Below are 19,429 nucleotides of genomic sequence, written 5' to 3' on the forward strand. Positions count from 1 at the left end.
GGAAGCATCGGTGCCAATAAAGAACTTTTTAAGTAGTGTATGTCTGTTTTTGGCAGGCCTTCTCCTGGTGGCCAGAGGTGATGGGGGAGCACGCCGAGACCTTCCTGTCTCTGTACACCGTGGACATGGACGCAGCGTTGGCCGTCCAGCCGCAGGACTCCTGGGACAGTTTCCCCCTCTTTCAGCTGCTCAACAACTTCCTCCGAACTGACCGTGTGTAGTGTTTACCTTCCTTTCTCATTCCTTCTCCCGTCTGTCCAAAGTTCTGCTCGCATGTTCTCACCATTAAGCGCACTAATTAGCACCAGTATCGCTCTGGAAAACAATACTTGTTAGGTGAGCAGGTTAACATGCTGTGCTATGTTATCATCAACATGCTAATTAGATATACAGTGTGAATGCATAGTGACACTGGAGGGTAAATTATCTCCATGTCAACTGAATTCTGGACGTTTTTGCGAATCCCAGAGTGCCCGACATATCCTAAGTAAAAGTATCTCTCTTAATCAACAAGAAATTTCTCATGAAACAGTTTTGAGTACTTCACAACATGAAGTTAATTGTAAGAGGAGCTTTTGGTCTATTGAAAGAACAGCATCTAGAGCCAAGTTGAAGTTATAAAGATTGTTTTTCATGACTGGGACATTTGCGGCGGTGATAGAGAGACTTGCTTTACTGTTTCGTTCGAACAGTAGTTGATTTGGAATAGATACAGTCGGGTATCTAGAGAGCATGACAATGGAAATGGCAGCCTCTAATAACACAGACAGTTGGCAAAAAGATATAGGGAACTCCCACACTCTTTCATATATGAACTTACTTGTAGAAGATCCAGTCGTACTGCTTTGCTCTGCCCCGTTCTCACTAAATCAGTCTCTTTTATTCTTAAAGGTAGAATTATAATGTGTGAAGCCTGTTGGCGAACGTATGGAAAATTTCAGTGGAACTAGTGGCAGATTTAAGGGAATAATTCACCCAGAAATCAATATTTTGTCATTTACTCAACTATCAACCACTCTACTGTTTGATTTAATTAATACATTTATTCAGCAATGATTGCGTTAAATTCTGAAATGATTAAAAGTGATGGTAAATAAATTTATGTCACAAAGTAAACGCTGTTCTTTTGGACTGTTCTTTTTGAAAATCACAGAAATCTTAAATGGCTCAGTTGTTTAAAAAGAAATGTTTCTACAGTGTCATTATCAGGAGAATGTTTAATAATTGTTCATGAAGTACATGACTGAAAAATTTGACAAGTTAAATATGCTCATTGAGCAATATAAAAAGGAATTAAATTTTCTACAAACATTTTAGAACAAATTCAAATCGTCTAAATAATATGGTATTATTTGGGACAATTAAAATAGTTGCACAAAAATTGTAATGCTACTTTGAAACATAACTTTTCTTGACAATTCCATCATTTAGAGTATATTCTGTACATCTTAATTTGGCTCTGAATGAATCGGATGTTATGCCATAGAGCAACCAAATGAGAGTCGTAGGCAGCAGAGGACACCGTAGCATATTACAAATTAAATCTCTAATCTTCCTGATTTCGGACAAGGATTAGTTTCATTTCATTTGTGCGTGCTTTTTACAGTTTTGAGTGCGTGCACATGACTAAAAAATTTGTTGTGACATTGACACTAAATGCTCAAATGATTATTAAATGGTTGGGAAATGAGCTCAAACACCCACGAGAGGAAAAAGGCTAGTGTTAATGATGAAGAACAGAGAGATGGGAATTACACTTAATGATGCCTGAGGAGACATGAATCTCTCTCTCTTTCTCTCGCTCTCTGTCAGACGTGCTTTATGTAATGATTGAGGTGGATCAGACACATGGGTATTTGTCATATTTAACAAATAGTGGACAGTACCCTTCCCCAAAAAGCAAAACGTGGTAGGGAGAACCAGGCCTCTGGTTACCCTGGTATCAAAGACTCACATCAAGATAAGATTGTTTTACAAGATTGAGTTTATATTGAGTTTTCACTTTAAAAAACAGACCAATATACTATTGTAGTGCACAGTCCCTCTAGATAAAACCATTCTAGATATATTTCCACTGTAGAGTAGCATTGCTCACAGTATTTGATAATATACAGTAAGTTGCACATCGGTCAATATTGTTGCAAAGCCTTCATTCATCCCTCATGTTTCCAGCTCACCTGTGCAATGGGACGTTCCATAAGCACCTCCAGGACCTGTACATCCCTCTGGTGGTGCGCTACATTGACCTGATGGAGTCGTCGATAGCTCAGTCCATTCATCGAGGCTTTGAGCAGGAGACGTGGCAGTCTGTGAAGTAAGAGCCAAGCCATTAGTGTCCAGTGTGATTTTATGCATGTATGTTTTCTTATTGATTCTCTTTGCATTTAGGCGAATACAGTGCCGTGTTTGTTTGGCCGTGTTGGACTATTTCTAGCAAACCTATCAACTTGTTCATGTTTCAGAGATGATTGGAGAGAGGTTAAAGAATAGAGCCTCAAAGATTGTCCTCATCCTTTTCCATTAATGCTTTGTACTTTTCTGATTTACTTTACAGTTTCTTGTTTGTTCTCACTATATTTAATTTGATGGGACTGAACACAAGGCTGTGAGGTTCAGATGTGAAGTCGGTTGTATACATGAGGCATGATCATACGCTTGACCAAACAATTTCCTGTGAATGCAAAACTAAAGAAAACATTGGCGGTGAAAATTAGATCTTACATAAGACCATACGCTCATGTTCTGATGAGAATGACTTTACTGTTTTTACTGAGTGCCAATGACCCCTGTGTTGTACGTCAAAATAGCAAAAATCATAAAAAAGTAATTTCCCTTTAAGTTCCTCTGTCATAATCAAATCACTTCTTCTTATCTTTATAATAATTATAATAATAGCAATTACCTATTTATTATTATTATTATTATTAAGAATATATATATATATATATATATATATATATATATATATATATATATATATAATATTATTTGTAATATTCAGTAAATAAACTGAAACGAAAACTATTATTATTACAGTTTTTACATTTAATAAATACTAATGTAAATAAATAACAATTTATTATTATTACTACAAATTGTATTAATATTTATATTTTAATAATAATAATAATTTCTAATCAAAATAATTAAATACATATTTATTAATGATTGTTTTTAGTAGAAGTAGTAAATTATAATGTAAAATATTTCTTATTAATTACCTATGTAATTAAATAATAATAATTACAACTAATAATAATAATAAGAGTTGTTGTTGTTGTTAATTACTATATATTATTTATTATTTCTGAAGCTTTAACTCTTTTATAATCATTTGTAAGCAATTAATATAATTGTTATTTATAATAATTTGCCTTACATTTCCTGTGATATAATAAACTAACTTAGTATTTTTGCCTATTGTTGTTATTAATTATTATATATAATTTGTTGTTTTTGAAGTGTTAACTCTTTTATAATCATTTGTAAGCACTTAAAATAATAATCAATCAATCAATCAATCATCATAATAATAATAGTTGTTGTTATTATTATTATTACTGTTACTGTTATGCATTCTAGCTATATTTTTACACATTTAAAAAAAAAAGAAAAAAAAAAGCTATTTTATATCTGGGTTCTCTATATCTGGTGAATCCAGAACTGAACATGACGGTTAAAACAATATGGCATTGAACAGACTGTTATGTCTCATTAAACGCCTGTGCATTTCTTGACTCTCAGTAAGCTTCTGATGAACTCTTATGGTCGGCCTCCTCTCAGGGCTTTCTGCTCTTTTACTCTCTGATCTCTGGCAGGACTATCACCAACAATCTGCCCAGGGTACCCAACCTGCCTCTTAACCTCCCTCAGATGCCCAGCTTCTCAGCCCCTTCCTGGATGGGGCCGCTGTGTGACAGCAAGTGTGTATGGGCCAGCTGGTTGTCATCACTGTTTACTGCTCTTGACATATGCTTATTATAGCCACAAAGCAAGTGCGAAGCGAGTCTTCAGGCCTTAAAACCATTCAAATATATTTAAATCACGGGAAAGAGATTGTGACATATGCATTTGTAATGTGGTAAATACGTAAAATTACGTTTTTTTCTAGTTGTTGGTTTGATGAAGGTCAGTTATTGCTATAATAAGCATTTGCATGGTAAATGCAGTACATAATTTTTTTTTTTAGCACTATGAATTAGACTTCCAATATTAGTACCCATACAGTGCATCCTAGATTGCATGACTGTGTGAGTGTTATGATTTGTTTTGTCTGTCGGCTTGGGATGGGAATCAAGAAGCTGTTTTTTTTCCTGAACTGGTTCCATTATTTAAAACAATACTTATTCTTGTCAAAAATGTCTGCAAATGTGGATCAAATAAAGGGCTGCAGTGATTGTATTTTTGTAGGCCAACCCATAAGTTAGCATCACCCTGGTACCCTAGCCAAAACAATAATTATAATTTTCCATTTGTTTTTGTGTTACTGCAGAAAATAAGTGACCAACAAAGATGAATGATTCTTACACATCTTAATCATCATGATACTCTTCACAACTTTTATATTTTTGAAGCCTAAATACAGTCGCCAGATGTAAAAAGCTAAATGCAGGTGCTAATTTATACAGTAAAATACAGTTATAAACTTTTGTTTGTGATTCTTACCAGTTCTTTTTAATGAATTGTCTAAAAAGTAATGTTAAGTTTAAACCAAGTGTGCGATGTGTATGAATCAATCTACCGACTCACTTGAATCTTGACTTATTGAATCACTTGCGGTTGTTAAAAGAACCACATGACAGAATTACTACTTGTTTTACCTAATTTCTACTCTAGCTTTTTTTGTTGTATTAAGTGCTTAAAATGATACTTGAATATCAAAAATAATGTTATTATTAATTATATGGCTAAGACCATTTACAAGATATTGGGCTATCATAAGGAATCATTCATGAGCCCAATCATCACCCCGATTCCCATCACTGTTGCCATCAGTATAAAGATCCGTGCTGGGTGGGGGGGGGGGTTGGGGGGGCTGTTATTGATTACAAATTACATGTTGAAAATTGTAGTCAGTAAGATAATCAACATTACTCTTACTCATGATTACTAATGTATTCTGGTTACTTTTAGATTACTTTTGGATTACTTTTAGATTACTTTTGGATTACTTTTGGCAACTTGGTTATAGATGTAAAATGGATTATTGTTATAAAAAAAGAGAAATATGACCATTACCAACATCAGAAAGCATGCCAATTTGTTGTTAAATTACTAAAATGTGAACTTTTAATCTCGGGGACTTCAAGGAAATACTTTAGGTCCAAAAGTTTGGGATTCGCTGCATCACATTAATAAAAATGTCAAACGAGAAAAAGAATTAGGGAGAATCAATAAATTATTAATCATTTGTAATCGTGTAATCCATAAAAAGTAACTGTAATCTAATCTCCAATCGTGATATAATCTAATTGCAAGTAGGGTAATGTAATCAGTTACTACCCAGCACTGGTACAGATCCTGTTTGTGATGTGACTGCTTGAAAACATTGGTGTTGTGCTGTTCATTTTTGTGCGTTTTGTGCAATAGTGTCTTGGTAACTTGGTAAGCTGTTGTGTTGTGTGGCTTTTTGTGTGATTTCATCGGCTAAATTTAACACAGTTATGCATTTGGTTTACAGTGGACAAGGAATGAATTTGCCAGATATTTTGTGAGTACCAGTGATATCATCAGGTTTTGTTTGCTGTCTGTAAGGTGTTGTGTTTTTAGGAGGACAAACCACAAAATCACAGAAACCTCTGTATGAGATGATTCACATGGGCAGCCGAGTCTCCATAAACACGCGGAGCGCCCCGGTATCATCGGTTCAATCTGCGAGCGCTTAAACCTGCTGTGAGCATGTAACGATAAACGTCAACACTATTTTCTCTCAACCATCAGGGGTTATCAGGGTAATACTATAGTATAGTAAACTCGTACTCTTTTATCCTGGCCAAGATGTAAACCGCTTCGCTCTACAGGAGAACTTCCGACAGCTACATGAGCCTAAATCATGTCGGAAAGTTCAATTACATCCGTCTCAGTTAGCCTAAAGAGTGTGAACTGCAAAAGCACACCAGCTTCCAGGCCTGAAACAGTGTCTGTAGTGGGTGTCTGTGGTTAGCTGCTCGTTAGATTCGGCGAGAACTTTGTGTTCTCCCCCGGGGGCGTCTGTTCGTCAGGCGAGAAACTCGTCCATTTGTTCTCCCTGCCTCTTTCCTCCAGGCGGAGGCGCGGACCCCCGAGGGGGCCCTTACGGACCGTACCGCCGCTAATTAATCGAGTGGGAGCTTGTGCTCGCCCCTTTTAATTGCACAGCGGACTTTGCCAAACAATTTATTTTCCCGGACCGCCACTTGTGAAGGTAACAGTCTTTTAACTGAAAGTGGAACGAGTGGCCTTTTTTACGCGCCGCTGTGTCGACTGCGGTTGAAATGGATGTGATGCTCCATCTGTCTCAATTGGGACTGGAGATCTCTTGAGCCCGAGTCGCACACAACATCGGTGGAAAAGACTGTTGATCTCATCTTCTTGCACTGCAGTCAGCTGACTTTTATAGTAACCCTTTCGCTTGATTAGTCGTTTGAAAATGGAAGGTGTTCTCACATTTGAGTCCTTGGCCTCTGAACCCTTTAAGTGCATTGCATTCATTTATCAGATTTCTGTATGCAAGTGAGAAATATGTGTAGGGGTTACAGTACTGTGAGAAGTGCTATAATGACATGCGAGATCATTTCACCATTAAAGCAAATGAAAAAGAACAGATTTATCTCTCATTGATACTATATTCCTAATATATTAATTGTAATATATTAGTATTTCTGATATAATGCTGTAATATAGAATATATTCAATTTAATATAAATATATTATTTAAAAATAATATAAAAAAGTAATATAATATTAGAATACAATATTAATGTTCTTATTATATAATTATAATAATGTTATACATAAAGAATATGTCATATTAATAGTTTAATTAAAAGGTCAATATTAATAATTATCACATAAAAATAATAATTAAATATTTCAGTATGATAGAATATAATGCTATAATATAAAATATATAAAATGTATTATGAATGTCATTTAAAATCTGTATTAATAAATGTATAATACAATATATAATTGTTATTATATTATATAATATTATTATTAGAATATAATATTGCTATAAAATAATAATTATAAAATGTTATACTATTATAATAATAAATCTTAAGATTAATGTTCCATGCCAGCTATAATTCTTTACACTGTTTTTCCAATTTTTTTATATTTAGCACTTTTGTTTCAATATAGGTTTAAATATATATTTTTATCATTAGATAGATTAGATAGATTAACATTTAATTTTAAGTATCATGGTTATGTGCTTTTAATATATTGTTTAATTAATATTTTAACTTTTAAATATTTGTAACTTATATTTAGCATTTTTATTAATAATTAATAATCAATAATATTTTTAATTTTGATTAATTTGCATATTTTCATTTAATTTCCAAAGCAAAATTTTCGCAATTAATTTTTTGATGATTTTTTACACTAGTTGCAGTCATGTACGAGAACACAAGCATTATGTGAAACAATGCATTAAATCATTAGTTCATGGGAATTCAAATAGTTAAAAAATGCCACAAAATTCTGATAATTTCATATGTTCATGGACATCAAGGACTGGTCTGTTTTGCATGACAATGTCTGTTTACTTACCCCTGGCATTCATACCTTGATTTTACATGGTTCATTTTTTCATCTATCCTTTTTAGTCTTGTAATGTATATTGCTGTGAAAAGAAATTGACATTTCTGGCTTTACGATCAAGCTTGAGCTAACGTGTGACTGTTTTGGTCTTCCTCAGTAATGGCTCGGCCACATCAGAAGATCTGTTCTGGAAGCTGGATGCTCTCCAGATGTTTGTGATGGACCTGCACTGGCCAGAGCCGGAGTTCGCCAAACATCTGGAGCAGAGGCTCAAACTGATGGCTAGTGATATGATGGAGGCCTGTGTCAAAAGGTCAGCTATTTTCTGACTAATAATGGCATTCCTTTTAAAGACAGGGGCTTCATGTAACCAATTTCTCCATCTCTGATTTCTAGGACCAAAGCTGCCTTTGACGCTAAAATGCAAAAGTCTTGCAGGTCGACTGATTTCCGCGTCCCCTTGTCTGTGTGCACAATGTTCAATGTTCTCATGGATGCCAAGAAGCAGTGCTCCAAGCTCTGTGTTCTTGACCAAGGCCAGGAGGTACGTCACAATCCTTTCAGGGTCTCTCTGAACGGAAAAGTTCATTTTCATCTTAGAAGATGTTTTCTATGGGACTTCAGGTGTTCATAAAATCATCCCGTCTCAGTGTTCAGTTGACAGTTGGGAGGAGAAAACAAGATTAGGACCATTGGATTGCGTGACTCTAATCGGTCATTTGAATAGCTGTCAAACTGGCAAAGATCCATTTATCAGTTTCTCCTTTTATACTGCAAACTTGCTTTTGAGTTGAACTAGCGCAGGTGTTATCGGTTGGTGTGAAGTGTTTTGTGCTTCCTTTCAGTGGGCGATATTATTACCTCCTCTTCTTCTGCCTAGAGATAAGTCTCGACCAGAAAGTCCTTATGCTCCAGAGGCCTTGAACAAACCACAGCCAAACTCGACACCCAGAGCTGCCATTTTAATTTCAAACAAGCCAAATCATTATACTGGCTTCTCATTTTCATGACAACCACGAATCCACTTAATCTAGATATCTAATTTCCTGTTTTTGTGTGAACATTTCACATAGAGGTTCATTAAAGAGTAGTTTCTTTCATTTAAAAAATAGTAATTTACCCCAGCTTAATGTGCAGAAACTACTTAAAGGCAGCCATTCAGTCATCACTAAAGTGAAATGACTTCAGTAAGATTGTACATCTTTCAAAACATTGTTCAAAACACAGCTTCTGACTGGAGAGCAAAAGATGTTCAGATTGTCCTTGAAAGCTTTAAATTGGATTATTATGATTCAGAGTAGAGTCACTTTACTGTGTTCACACTAGAGACAAAACCAAACTTGTTTTTGAATCCAAATGAAATGTCACAGGTCATTACAAGGTAAAAATATGAGAATTCAGACACCGTTATAGATATTGCATGTTTTATATGACATGACACTCACCATGTAATGAACAATGAAGAAAACAAAATTACATTTCGGATTCACTTAAACTGTGTTCACACTAGAGACAGATCAAATTGGTTTTTAAATCCGAATTAAATGTAGTAATTATAGATATTGGACATTTTATATTATTTTACATGCACCACGTAATGAACAATGAAGAAAACTAAATTACAGTTTGGATTCACTTAAGCTGTGTTCACACTAGAGACAAATCAAATTGGTTTTTAAATCCGAATTAAATTTAGTAATTATAGATATTGGACATTTTATATTATTTTACATGCACCACGTAATGAACAATGAAGAAAACTAAATTACAGTTTGGATTCACTTAAGCTGTGTTCACACTAGAGACAGATCAAATTGGTTTTTAAATCCGAATTAAATGTAGTAATTATAGATATTGGAAATTTTATATTATTTTACATGCACCACGTAATGCACAATGAAGAAAACTAAATTTAATCCAAATTGGCCATTCACACTGAGACATGTAAGATCTGATTTTAATCTGATTTCAAACTTCATTTTCAAATTGCCAATGTGGTTTAGATTGTTTAATATCTATCTATCTATCTATCTATCTATCTATCTATCTATCTATCTATCTATCTATCTATCTATCTATCTATCTATCTATCTATCTATCTATCTATCTATCTATCTATCCAGGCTACAAATAATTTTTTCTCTGAATAAAGTTTACATTTGTGTACTTTATACTTTACATTTGAGTGCAAGGTTTCAAATTTCGTTAAGTTCGTTTTTTTGTTTTTTTCTTAAATGACTGTAAATCACATTTCATATTCTTACTTTAGAAATTAGCAAGTTTGTTAGATTTTGTGTTGTGTTTATTACCTAGTTTAATTTTAGCTAATTAATGATCAAAATTATACCTAAGATGAGTTTTATTTATCAGTCGCCTGTCCGTTAACCAGCTCAGAAATTAGTTTTCATTCAATATGTTTTTTTTTTTCTTTTTGTTTGTTGTCTTTCTTTGACTCATCCCTGCATGTCCTGCACGTTATTGCATGAACCCAAGGTTGAGCAGCAGTGGGTAAGTGTCCCCTCTACCATCTCCTGTCCATGTGCAATTAACTCTTAAAAGGATAGTTCAACTTAAAATGAAAATTCTGTCATCATTTACTCATGTTGTTCCAAAATTGTATGACTTTCTTTCTTCTGTGGAGCACAAAAGAAGTTATTTTGAAGAATGTTGGGAATCAAATAACATTGGCTTCCATTGTATGGGACAAAAACTCACTAAAAAAAATTCAAAATATCAAAAATTAGTGGAATCTTTTGTAAACACACTAGTATAATTTGAATTTAAAAATGACTTCCTCAAATTTGACCACTGGCATATTTCTTTCTCCCCTTAATATTAATGCACATTTTGAAAGCTTCTGAAATAGAAGCAAACTATTTGTTTTTGTAGTTGAGATCTCACTCTCTCTCTCTCTCTCTCTCTCTTCTGAATTGTGCAGTCTTGGTCGATATTACTCTTTTCCAGTCCTAACAAAAAAACAGGTGCTAACTTCACGAACACGCACAAAAAAAGAAGAATTTTCTTCAACAGTGACACCTAAAGAATGTGGCCTTGTAAGGCGAGATAGTCGCACGGCTGCGAGAAACGCCATTTACGTCTTAGTATTGGGTTAAAAGGTATTTCTCAACGCTCAACTGATTTTCCTTCACACAGGATTGAATGTAATGGCCATCAGTGCGTGTCAGCGTATTTGTGAAAGACTTTCTTTAAAAACAAAGACAATATTCTTTTTCCCTGAGTTTGCCTGCCGCTTTATCTAGAAATACAAGGTTACGCTTTTATAAGCCGCCATCTCGCTGAAGTGACTCTGAAGTGGATGGCTACCAGATAAATGTTTTCAAAAGAAATTATTGTTCTTTTAGTTTTCACACACACGGCAAAGACCTCCCTATTTAATCGGCGCTAATGCAAAAAAGAGCCCTCGCCGTTTAGCCGTATATAAAGCAAACATGGAAGTGTTAATTGAGGTAAAAAGTCCTCAAGATTCTCCTATAATGCCATTTATGAAAAAACTGCCATTTTACGCGCAGAAAAAAAAGAGGGAGAAACGAAAATTAGGGCTGCTGACAGTGACCTCTTAGCACCCTCAATTTGTCACCGATCTGCACGCATTGTTGATTGAAATTTTTAATTTGGGTGTCCTTTAGATTCGCCATGAATAGCCATTGTTGGCGGAGATGAACTCCTGCTTGCAGCACATGCAGCAAAGGCATCTATTCAGCGCGGCCAAATGGATGCGCGCTCTCTCTCTCTCTCTCTCTCTCTCTCTCTCTCTCTCACACACACACACACACACACCCCCGAGCCCTCGCGTTCTCCTTCTTCCTCTCCCTCTCGCCTTTTCTCCCCCCACAAAATAGGTGAATAAGACTTATCAGACATGAAATGGCGGATTAATTGAATGTAGTGTGAGCCTTTGCTCGCCGCAGCTGGACGGGTTCTTTAGAAAAACACAAGGCTGCCCTAATTGTGGCCCGCACAAAAAGTATCCTTCAAATTCCTTTGCCCTAAACGAGAGCAGGAATGCCATTCACGGGCATAATGGGCCTAATAGCTGCTTAACTCAGCCCTATCGCACGGGGAGGATTTTTCCCTCTGCTGAAATATGTCTTTGTGAGCCTGTTGTTCTTTTAGGATGCCTCGCGATTTGTGCCTTTCCCTTCGCGCCTATTGTGTTTGTTGATGTTTCTCCTCCACTTCTTGTTCAACAGCAGCAGTACCACTCAAAAATCGATGTCCTGATCGATGAGGCCTTTAAGGAAATGATCTCCTCCTTGGTCTCAAAGGTACTCCCAACAGAAATGGTCTTGGCTTCTTTTGGAGCCGCCACATTTCACAACATTGAGATTTGGCTTTGCCCATTCTTTTCAGCTGGCTTTCACGCCTGGCCTTCATGGGAAACATTATATCCGTTGTATCATTTAATGTGACTTTGTCCTAAATTGTTAATTGTTGCTTGTGCTAAAGGCGTATGCGCCTGTCACGCAAACATGCTTTTTGCTTTCACAGTTTGCAGCTGTTCTGGATGGGGTGTTGTCCAAACTCTCACGATACGACGAGGGAACATTCTTCTCCTCCATCCTGTCTTTCACAGTGAGTATTTTTTTACGTTCATCCCGCCCACACACCCCTTTCCGGGATCTCATTTCGTACTGAACATTTTATACGCCAGAGATATTCAGCAGGTACTTTTTTGTTTTTTTTTAAAGGTAAAAGCTGCGGCCAAATATGTGGATGTTCCAGTAAGTGTCATTTTGGACGTATAAATGCGCATTATGCCGGCATGCCCTGTGTGGATATTTTTTTTTTTGCATGCTGCTTTGCATTTGTGTGTGTGTTTTATTATTTACTTAGGGAAACAGATTCTCTATTCAGCTTTGCCAAGCGTTTCCATCTTGCTTTGTTTTTAATATTTAAAAAGGCTTAATGTGTATTATTTCATCATTACTTAACGCAATTATATGTTTTTTTTTTAATCATTTGCGGTTCATGGCCAAATGAAAGCAGGACTGGAGCGTCTATCAGAGTTGGCTGAGCAAGACTAATTAGCAACCCGATTGGCTTAAAATCAGTCTCACGATCTGCCACAGTGTTGACAATGGGCCGTCACAAGCAGAAAAAGATGCTAGTGAATCACCAGGAACCAGGACTGTTCAGAGCGCAGACAGTGAGCAAGCAGAAAGAAACTAACACGGGGTGAGGGAAAGACTGAGTGGTCACATGACCTCCTGATCACAGAAGGGCTTTCTGAATAAAAACATGAACAACAACTCATTCCAGTTAGTTCTGTGACTAATATCAGAGTAGAGTTTGTGATCATACATAGAGTATGCCACCAAACAAAAATTTCAGTAAGTAGTCAGTAAGGATGCATTTCTTTCTGCATTTCTTTAGCGTTCATTTGAAATATAATTTTTTTGTACAATACAAATGTGACTTTTGTGCAATTTAATGCATCCTTTCTGAATGAAAGTGTTAATATCTTTCCAAACATTATACTGACATCACATGATAGTAGATAATGATATACAGTGGCTCTAAAAAGTATTTGAAGACTTATCTCACACTTAAAAATATAGAAATGTAATTTCATTAGATGATCATTAGATGATCAAGCTAAAATCTAAAAACGCATGTATAAGAAACCTTTTCTCAAAACTAGCTCTTTTTGTCTGTTTTAACAAGATTTAAATTTGCAGACATTTTTCCGTGCTGATTGTAGGGGGGAATCTGTGGAATGAAATTGAAACATTGTAAAATGTTCAACAGGGCTGTGAGAACTACACTTTTTTTGGCAGATGAAAGCATTATCAAATTAGCCAAAATATTTAATATACAAACACACAAGGGCCGGGGAATGTTTGGATTTCTACAGAATTGGAACACCCGTTATTAACAGTTCTTCTGTGGCATTTTGTGAAAGCAGAGTCCATGTGGGCATAAGTTTCATCAAAGAGTGATTTTAGTGGATGTGTGTAGTCAGTTTGCACAGGTGTTCGTCACATTAACTACCAACATGATCCACTAATACTTGGACCACCAAAAACTGTTCAAATGGTTTTTTGACTATTTGAACAGTTTATCTGCTGTTTTACTTAAACTTAAAAATGTAAAACACTTACTTTACAAGTGCTATATTTTGCGCTAAATTATTATTTTTTTTAAATGCATTTAATTTGACATTTGATCTAATGCAAAAACATTAATACATATTTACAAGTCACTTACGTAAGTGTCTAAATACATTTTGTCTTGATTTTAAAGTTTGTTTTGTTTTTAAACTTAAACTACTTCATAAGTGTGCTTGTGCTATGTTTCTTTAAATGTATACATATAATGCGATAACATGTTTATGTGTGACTTCAATTCGATTTATCTTAATTTTTGACGTAATTGTTTTGTTTGTTTTAAACGATGCCTTAATGCGAAATATTTTGCGTAAACTACGCTTGTGCTATCTTTCTTTCAGATAACATTTCTCGCTGTGATATTTTGAATACATTGGTTTTTAGGCACAACTTGAGCGTCCAGATACTTTTTGGGGCCACTGTAAAAAGCACACCAACAAGATCAGAAAAGTCAGTCAGTTCCTACACATCCAGATCCCGTGGCTCCATCCGAGCTCTTGGCATTGGCTCCCCGAGGTGTGCAGCGGGCGAACACCCCATCTCCCCCTCAAATTATAACATCACCTCCACCTTGTGCTTTTATGCAGAAGAACGCTGCTCCATGTAAGCCTCTTTCAACGCTCCCGCTGAAGCCGGAGAGGGAGGGAAGAACATGGCTGTGGTGTGGCCTTTGGCACTGAACATTTCTGGGCTCTTGTCATGAAAGGTTAAGCTCCTCTGCTCCTTTGTGAAGGCTGCCATTCAAGCGCTGGGGCTTTCTGGCGAGACGCCCTCCCGATAGCGCTCTGTTAACACACTCGTTCACACATTCACACCCACGGCTAGAATCTGCACTCGCATTAGCGCTACCACAACAAAGTATTTACTCAAAACTTGCACAAACGCACTTCACACGCTCTCTGCTTCGACACCACACACACACACACACACACACCTGCACCTGGACAGTGAATGAGGCAGTGGCAGGAAGCCAGGCTAGCAGCTCTGTGTAATTACTGCACATTTCGTCTCCCCTTCCCTTTCTCCTCTGTTTCCCATCCACGCAGCTTAACCAGTCATTAACCTGGCCTTAATCGCACCATCCCACACCTCTCCACTTATTCATTCACACACGGCCCACACCCAACCGTCGTGGCATTGTCTAGCCTGACGGATCGGGCCTGTACCTCGGTCCTCCGGTTGGATTTCGTACGAGAAGATCGGATTTTGGTTTGCTTATCGGTCCATCGCAGGCTTTGTCGTTCCTGTCAGAGAGATGGAAGGAAGGGCGTTGGGTTAAAAAGACCCCGTCTTGCTTCCACCCAAGTGCATTTTATGGAGTCGCAGGTGACTGCAATGATAAGTCAGAGATATTAAATACTTGGTTCTGCACAGGAAGTGGCCATTTTCTTTCTTTCTTGATAACATAATCTATATTTGTGAAGACCTCTTCCTCAACACGAAATGAAGACCCATTGAGATTGAGATCCCAGTCATATTTGATCAACTGCTATTTGTCTGGATATCGGCCGACTGTAACTATGGTCAGGAGGTTGCTGGTCCAGTATTAGGAAATTGCTAACTTTAATATAACATAACTTGTTTCAGCAGGCATTTTTTTTAGATAGATGCCTGTTAAATTGTGAGTAAGTTGTTGTTTGGAGAACCAGAGCTTCAGTGCTGTCAATGACCAGCACACAAACTCACAGGAAGAGAGGCCTGACAAGAACAGGAGGTTGATGTTCGGGTGTCTCTTTGCTCTCTAATAAAAAGGGGGTTTTCCTACCTCGGTGCTTGTGTCATGGGTGGGAAACGTGTCACAGCAATTACAGCACTATTACGACATTTCTTTTCCCTGTTTTAACAGCCCCAGTGTGAATAGAAATGTTTTTTCACAAGTAAAAGCATTGCTTTTAACAGGGTATAAGTGTCGCAGGTGCTTAAGTAAGTTTACATGTGTTTTTATTTTTTTAAGCATTTTCTCGAACATCATTCAGCAGGCAGAGATAGTGGTGGTGGCTGTCAGTGTTTTGGTTTTTGTGTTTTATCTCGGTTCCAATAGATATTCCAAAATCCAATATTTGCTGGCCTTGGTATGCAAAGAAACTTCTTGAAATAAAGGTGTACTAAGTGTTTTTAGTTTATTTGATACGATTGATAAAACTGCACAAACTTCATACTATCACAATTGGCATGAATGCAGAATCACATAAAAGCAAATAATTTTAGTTAACAGTGTCATTGTAGAATTACCAGCTTGTATTTATTAATAATCTTTTAACATATTTCTTTTTGGTTAATTCACCAAGAGTTAAGTTTACAGCAAAAGCCCATTCACACCAAGAAGGATAAATATAATAGCATTGATATTATGAGCAAATGCTGAAGTTTTTGGTACAATAATGAAGTACTAGAATAAACTGGTCATGTGATTTCAAAATGGCTGCCACCATGAGGTGGACCCGCTCTTATGTAAAATTAAACAACTTGTACCCGGCACCGATTTGACTGAGGTTTTGTCAAAAATATTGTACATTTCTTTAGGTGCAAAAAGTTTTACTTAGTCCACCTTTAAGAAAATGGTTTGAATAACTCCGTATTAATCATCAGCATGTTTGAGTTGCATTAGTACTGTCAAATCGATTTATCGCGAATAATCATGATTAGTTTTGCTTCCAAAATAAGTTTGTTTACATATGTGTATTGTGATTTTTTTGTACATATTAATATACACAAATACATGTATAAATATTTAAGACATATATGTAATATATATATATGTGTGTGTGTGTGTGTGTGTGTGTGTGTGTGTGTGATATAAATCATATAGAAATACGAATATATATATATATATATATATATATATATATATATATATATATATACCTACATGTGTGTGTGTGTAATTATTTAAATATACACAGTACATGCATATGTTATGTAAAAACTTTTATCTTTTATTTTGGATGCTATTGATCATGATAAATCAATTTGACAGCATTGCTTTGCATAAAAATTAATTAAATTACTCAAAGTGAATAAATCTTATGACCAAATTGACTTTGAATCTCAACAGAAACCTGGTATGGATCTAGCAGACACCTACATCACCTTTGTACGACAGAACCAGGATATTCTGCGTGACCGTGTGAACGACGAGATGTACGCTGAGAAAATCTTTGACGTAAGTTCCTACCAGTCAATGAATCAGATTCAGTTTCACTCCACTGCTTTCAGACACTGTAGCTAAAGAAATCGTTCCTAATAAGTCTATAGATCGATGCAAAGCCAGCAGATTTACTTCAAGCAAGTGTCATTTGTGCAGTGTATGTGAATGGACTTCCAACGTCTCATTCTATTCATTTTTTTTAAATCTGTCTCAGTTCTTTTCCAACCGCGTTCCCACCACATTTCATCAGCTGTGGGTATTGTAAAGCCGAGGCCAAGGGAGGTGAGAAGGGGTGGGGAAAGTTTTTGTAGGAAGAGGCAATGAGGCCTCACCAAGAGCACTCATCAGCCCACTGTGACCACTTCCAGTGCCTGAGCACTCACCCAGGGCTCCTGTTGACCTGTTTACTCTCAGACAACGTTGAGAGAGAGAGAGGTAGAAGGCACAAACGTGTACATCTCGCTCCTTAATTTTGTTTAGAACACATTGCTCATCCTTCCGAGCTGCTTCCAGAGACGGAACGGCACAAACACTCGAGAGGATGTACACAACCCTCCCGCCCTATAAATCCTGAGCAGATTGCCTTCGAAAGCGTTCTATTCCGAGCCAGATTGGAGAGAAGCAGTGTTTGATGTCTTCTCTTGATTTATTAGAGCTTTGCCGAGGCCGCCGATGAAGACAGGCAGGCAGGATAGAGGTAATGTGTGTCACATGCTCACAGTCATGCACTGAGAGCGAGCTGAGAGAAGGGTCGCCGCGTGTCACCGCAGAAACTACCCCATCAAGCAGCCTCAAGTCTTACGAATCCGTCTGTTTGTCCATTTGATCGAATTTGCATCTCTGGACAGCTAAAAGTTTGTGCGTGAATATTTTTGAGTGTTTCTTCTTAAGAACGAGTGGCTGTACCAATCAGTGCTGTGTTGCGAAGGTGTTTAAGGAAATAAGGAAAATCAGTCTCTGCATGCCCTTGCAGGCTGCGGTCTGTTTGTCCAGGGCACTAAATCACTGTGATTAGCGGAGCGATGAGGTTTGCACGGCGAGGGGCCGCGGCCCTCAGCCTGGCCACAGGTGCGGAGGCTGCCCTCCCCTGCCTCCATAATGAACCAGAGAAGTGGACACTTAAGTGTGTGATTACCGACGGAGATTCGACTGATATGAAGAAATGTGTTGCCATTCTTTCACCTCCAACAATTAGGGCACAGTCATCTGTTTCCCAACCAGCCTAAGTGCTTCAATTAAGTGGCATCTCATCTTTCTGTTTTGCCCGCTTTTTGTTAATGGCAGGAGCGGACTTCACTGATTATTGGTGTGCTGTTTGGATTCATTTTGCTACCTTTTGCAAATTTGTGAGCCTGATGTTAAATTGCATGGGAAGCTCAACGAAAACAATCCTAAGTGATGTATTTCGCCAGTAAACACGATGCTGCAGTCTTGCTTGTGCGTGAAATCATATTCTAAGCGCCTGGACAATCTCAGTCTTTTGACATGAGCTAATAATTTCCGAAATGAAATTACCCGGCTGATTGCAAACACAAGCTGGTGTCAGAGGTTCTCATGCGAAACCGATTCACAGTCTGATCGCTGCTGATTAAAGAACCGACTTCTTTCATAAAAAAAGACTGGTAATTATATAAGGTGTCCTCGCATGAATTAATATGTGAACCGAAGGTGTCTGGAGTGCAAGGTGACCCCTTTTTCGCAGATTCAAGTGTTAGCCCTGTAATTAGAAGGTTCGGTATCTTTAAGATTGTTATTATGTGCAAACGCGACCTCAAATGATACTTGGGGCACGGGAAGATACTTGCTTTTAAGTTCAGTAATGAGAAATGAAGTAATGACTCTTAATGAATATTTAATATGTTAAATAGGTAATCAACAGTTTCTTGGTGGTTCTTTGGATAAAAAAAAAAGATTTTATGTGAAGCTTGAGGTGTAATAAATTTATTTTCGAGGACCGCAAAAGTCAGAGTATGGATGTGAAATTTTCAAGGCGCAATCAAAAGGAGAAAAACACATAAAGGGAACTTATAACATTAACCAAAAGCAGCTTTTTCAACGCTATCTCATGACCAATTCGTACGTATTTTACGAGGTGGCTTATTCGTACGAATTTGTACGACCTCACTCGTACGATTTTATACGACCCCGGTGATGGTTAGGTTTAGGGGTGGGGTTAGGTGTAGGTCATTCGTACAAATTCATACGAATTGTGCAAATCGTAAAATACGTACAATTTGGCAACAATCGTATGAATTTGTACGAGTGTGGTCGTACACATTCGTAAGAATAAGCCACCTTGTGAAAAATGTACGAATTGCCGTGAGATCGGGTTGGCTTTTTCCTTCATGCTACATCTCAGGTCACATCTTTTTATCTGCTTAAATACTGAGTTTTTTGGGGAGGT

General features: G+C 37.0%; 1 protein-coding gene across 15 annotated transcripts in view; it reads left to right on the plus strand.

The window, feature by feature from the left end:
* Positions 1 to 19,429, plus strand: part of cadps2 (Ca++-dependent secretion activator 2) — a 123,725-nt gene that overhangs the window by 103,031 nt on the left and 1,265 nt on the right. For 2 of the 15 annotated variants that reach the window (XM_026202838.1, XM_026202840.1), the window contains 11 exons: positions 57 to 213; positions 2,173 to 2,314; positions 3,819 to 3,923; positions 5,681 to 5,710; positions 7,907 to 8,062; positions 8,146 to 8,293; positions 10,243 to 10,257; positions 11,961 to 12,035; positions 12,259 to 12,342; positions 12,459 to 12,491; positions 16,933 to 17,040. In XM_026202838.1, coding sequence (XP_026058623.1) covers positions 57 to 213; positions 2,173 to 2,314; positions 3,819 to 3,923; positions 5,681 to 5,710; positions 7,907 to 8,062; positions 8,146 to 8,293; positions 10,243 to 10,257; positions 11,961 to 12,035; positions 12,259 to 12,342; positions 12,459 to 12,491; positions 16,933 to 17,040 — 1,053 coding nt within the window. The remainder of the gene's footprint in view (positions 1 to 56; positions 214 to 2,172; positions 2,315 to 3,818; positions 3,924 to 5,680; positions 5,711 to 7,906; positions 8,063 to 8,145; positions 8,294 to 10,242; positions 10,258 to 11,960; positions 12,036 to 12,258; positions 12,343 to 12,458; positions 12,492 to 16,932; positions 17,041 to 19,429) is intronic. The other 13 variants (XM_026202845.1, XM_026202846.1, XM_026202849.1 and 10 more) reach the window with 9 other exon arrangements.

The sequence above is a fragment of the Carassius auratus genome, chromosome 25 (genome assembly GCF_003368295.1).
Source record: "Carassius auratus strain Wakin chromosome 25, ASM336829v1, whole genome shotgun sequence".
Lineage (NCBI taxonomy): Eukaryota > Metazoa > Chordata > Actinopteri > Cypriniformes > Cyprinidae > Carassius > Carassius auratus.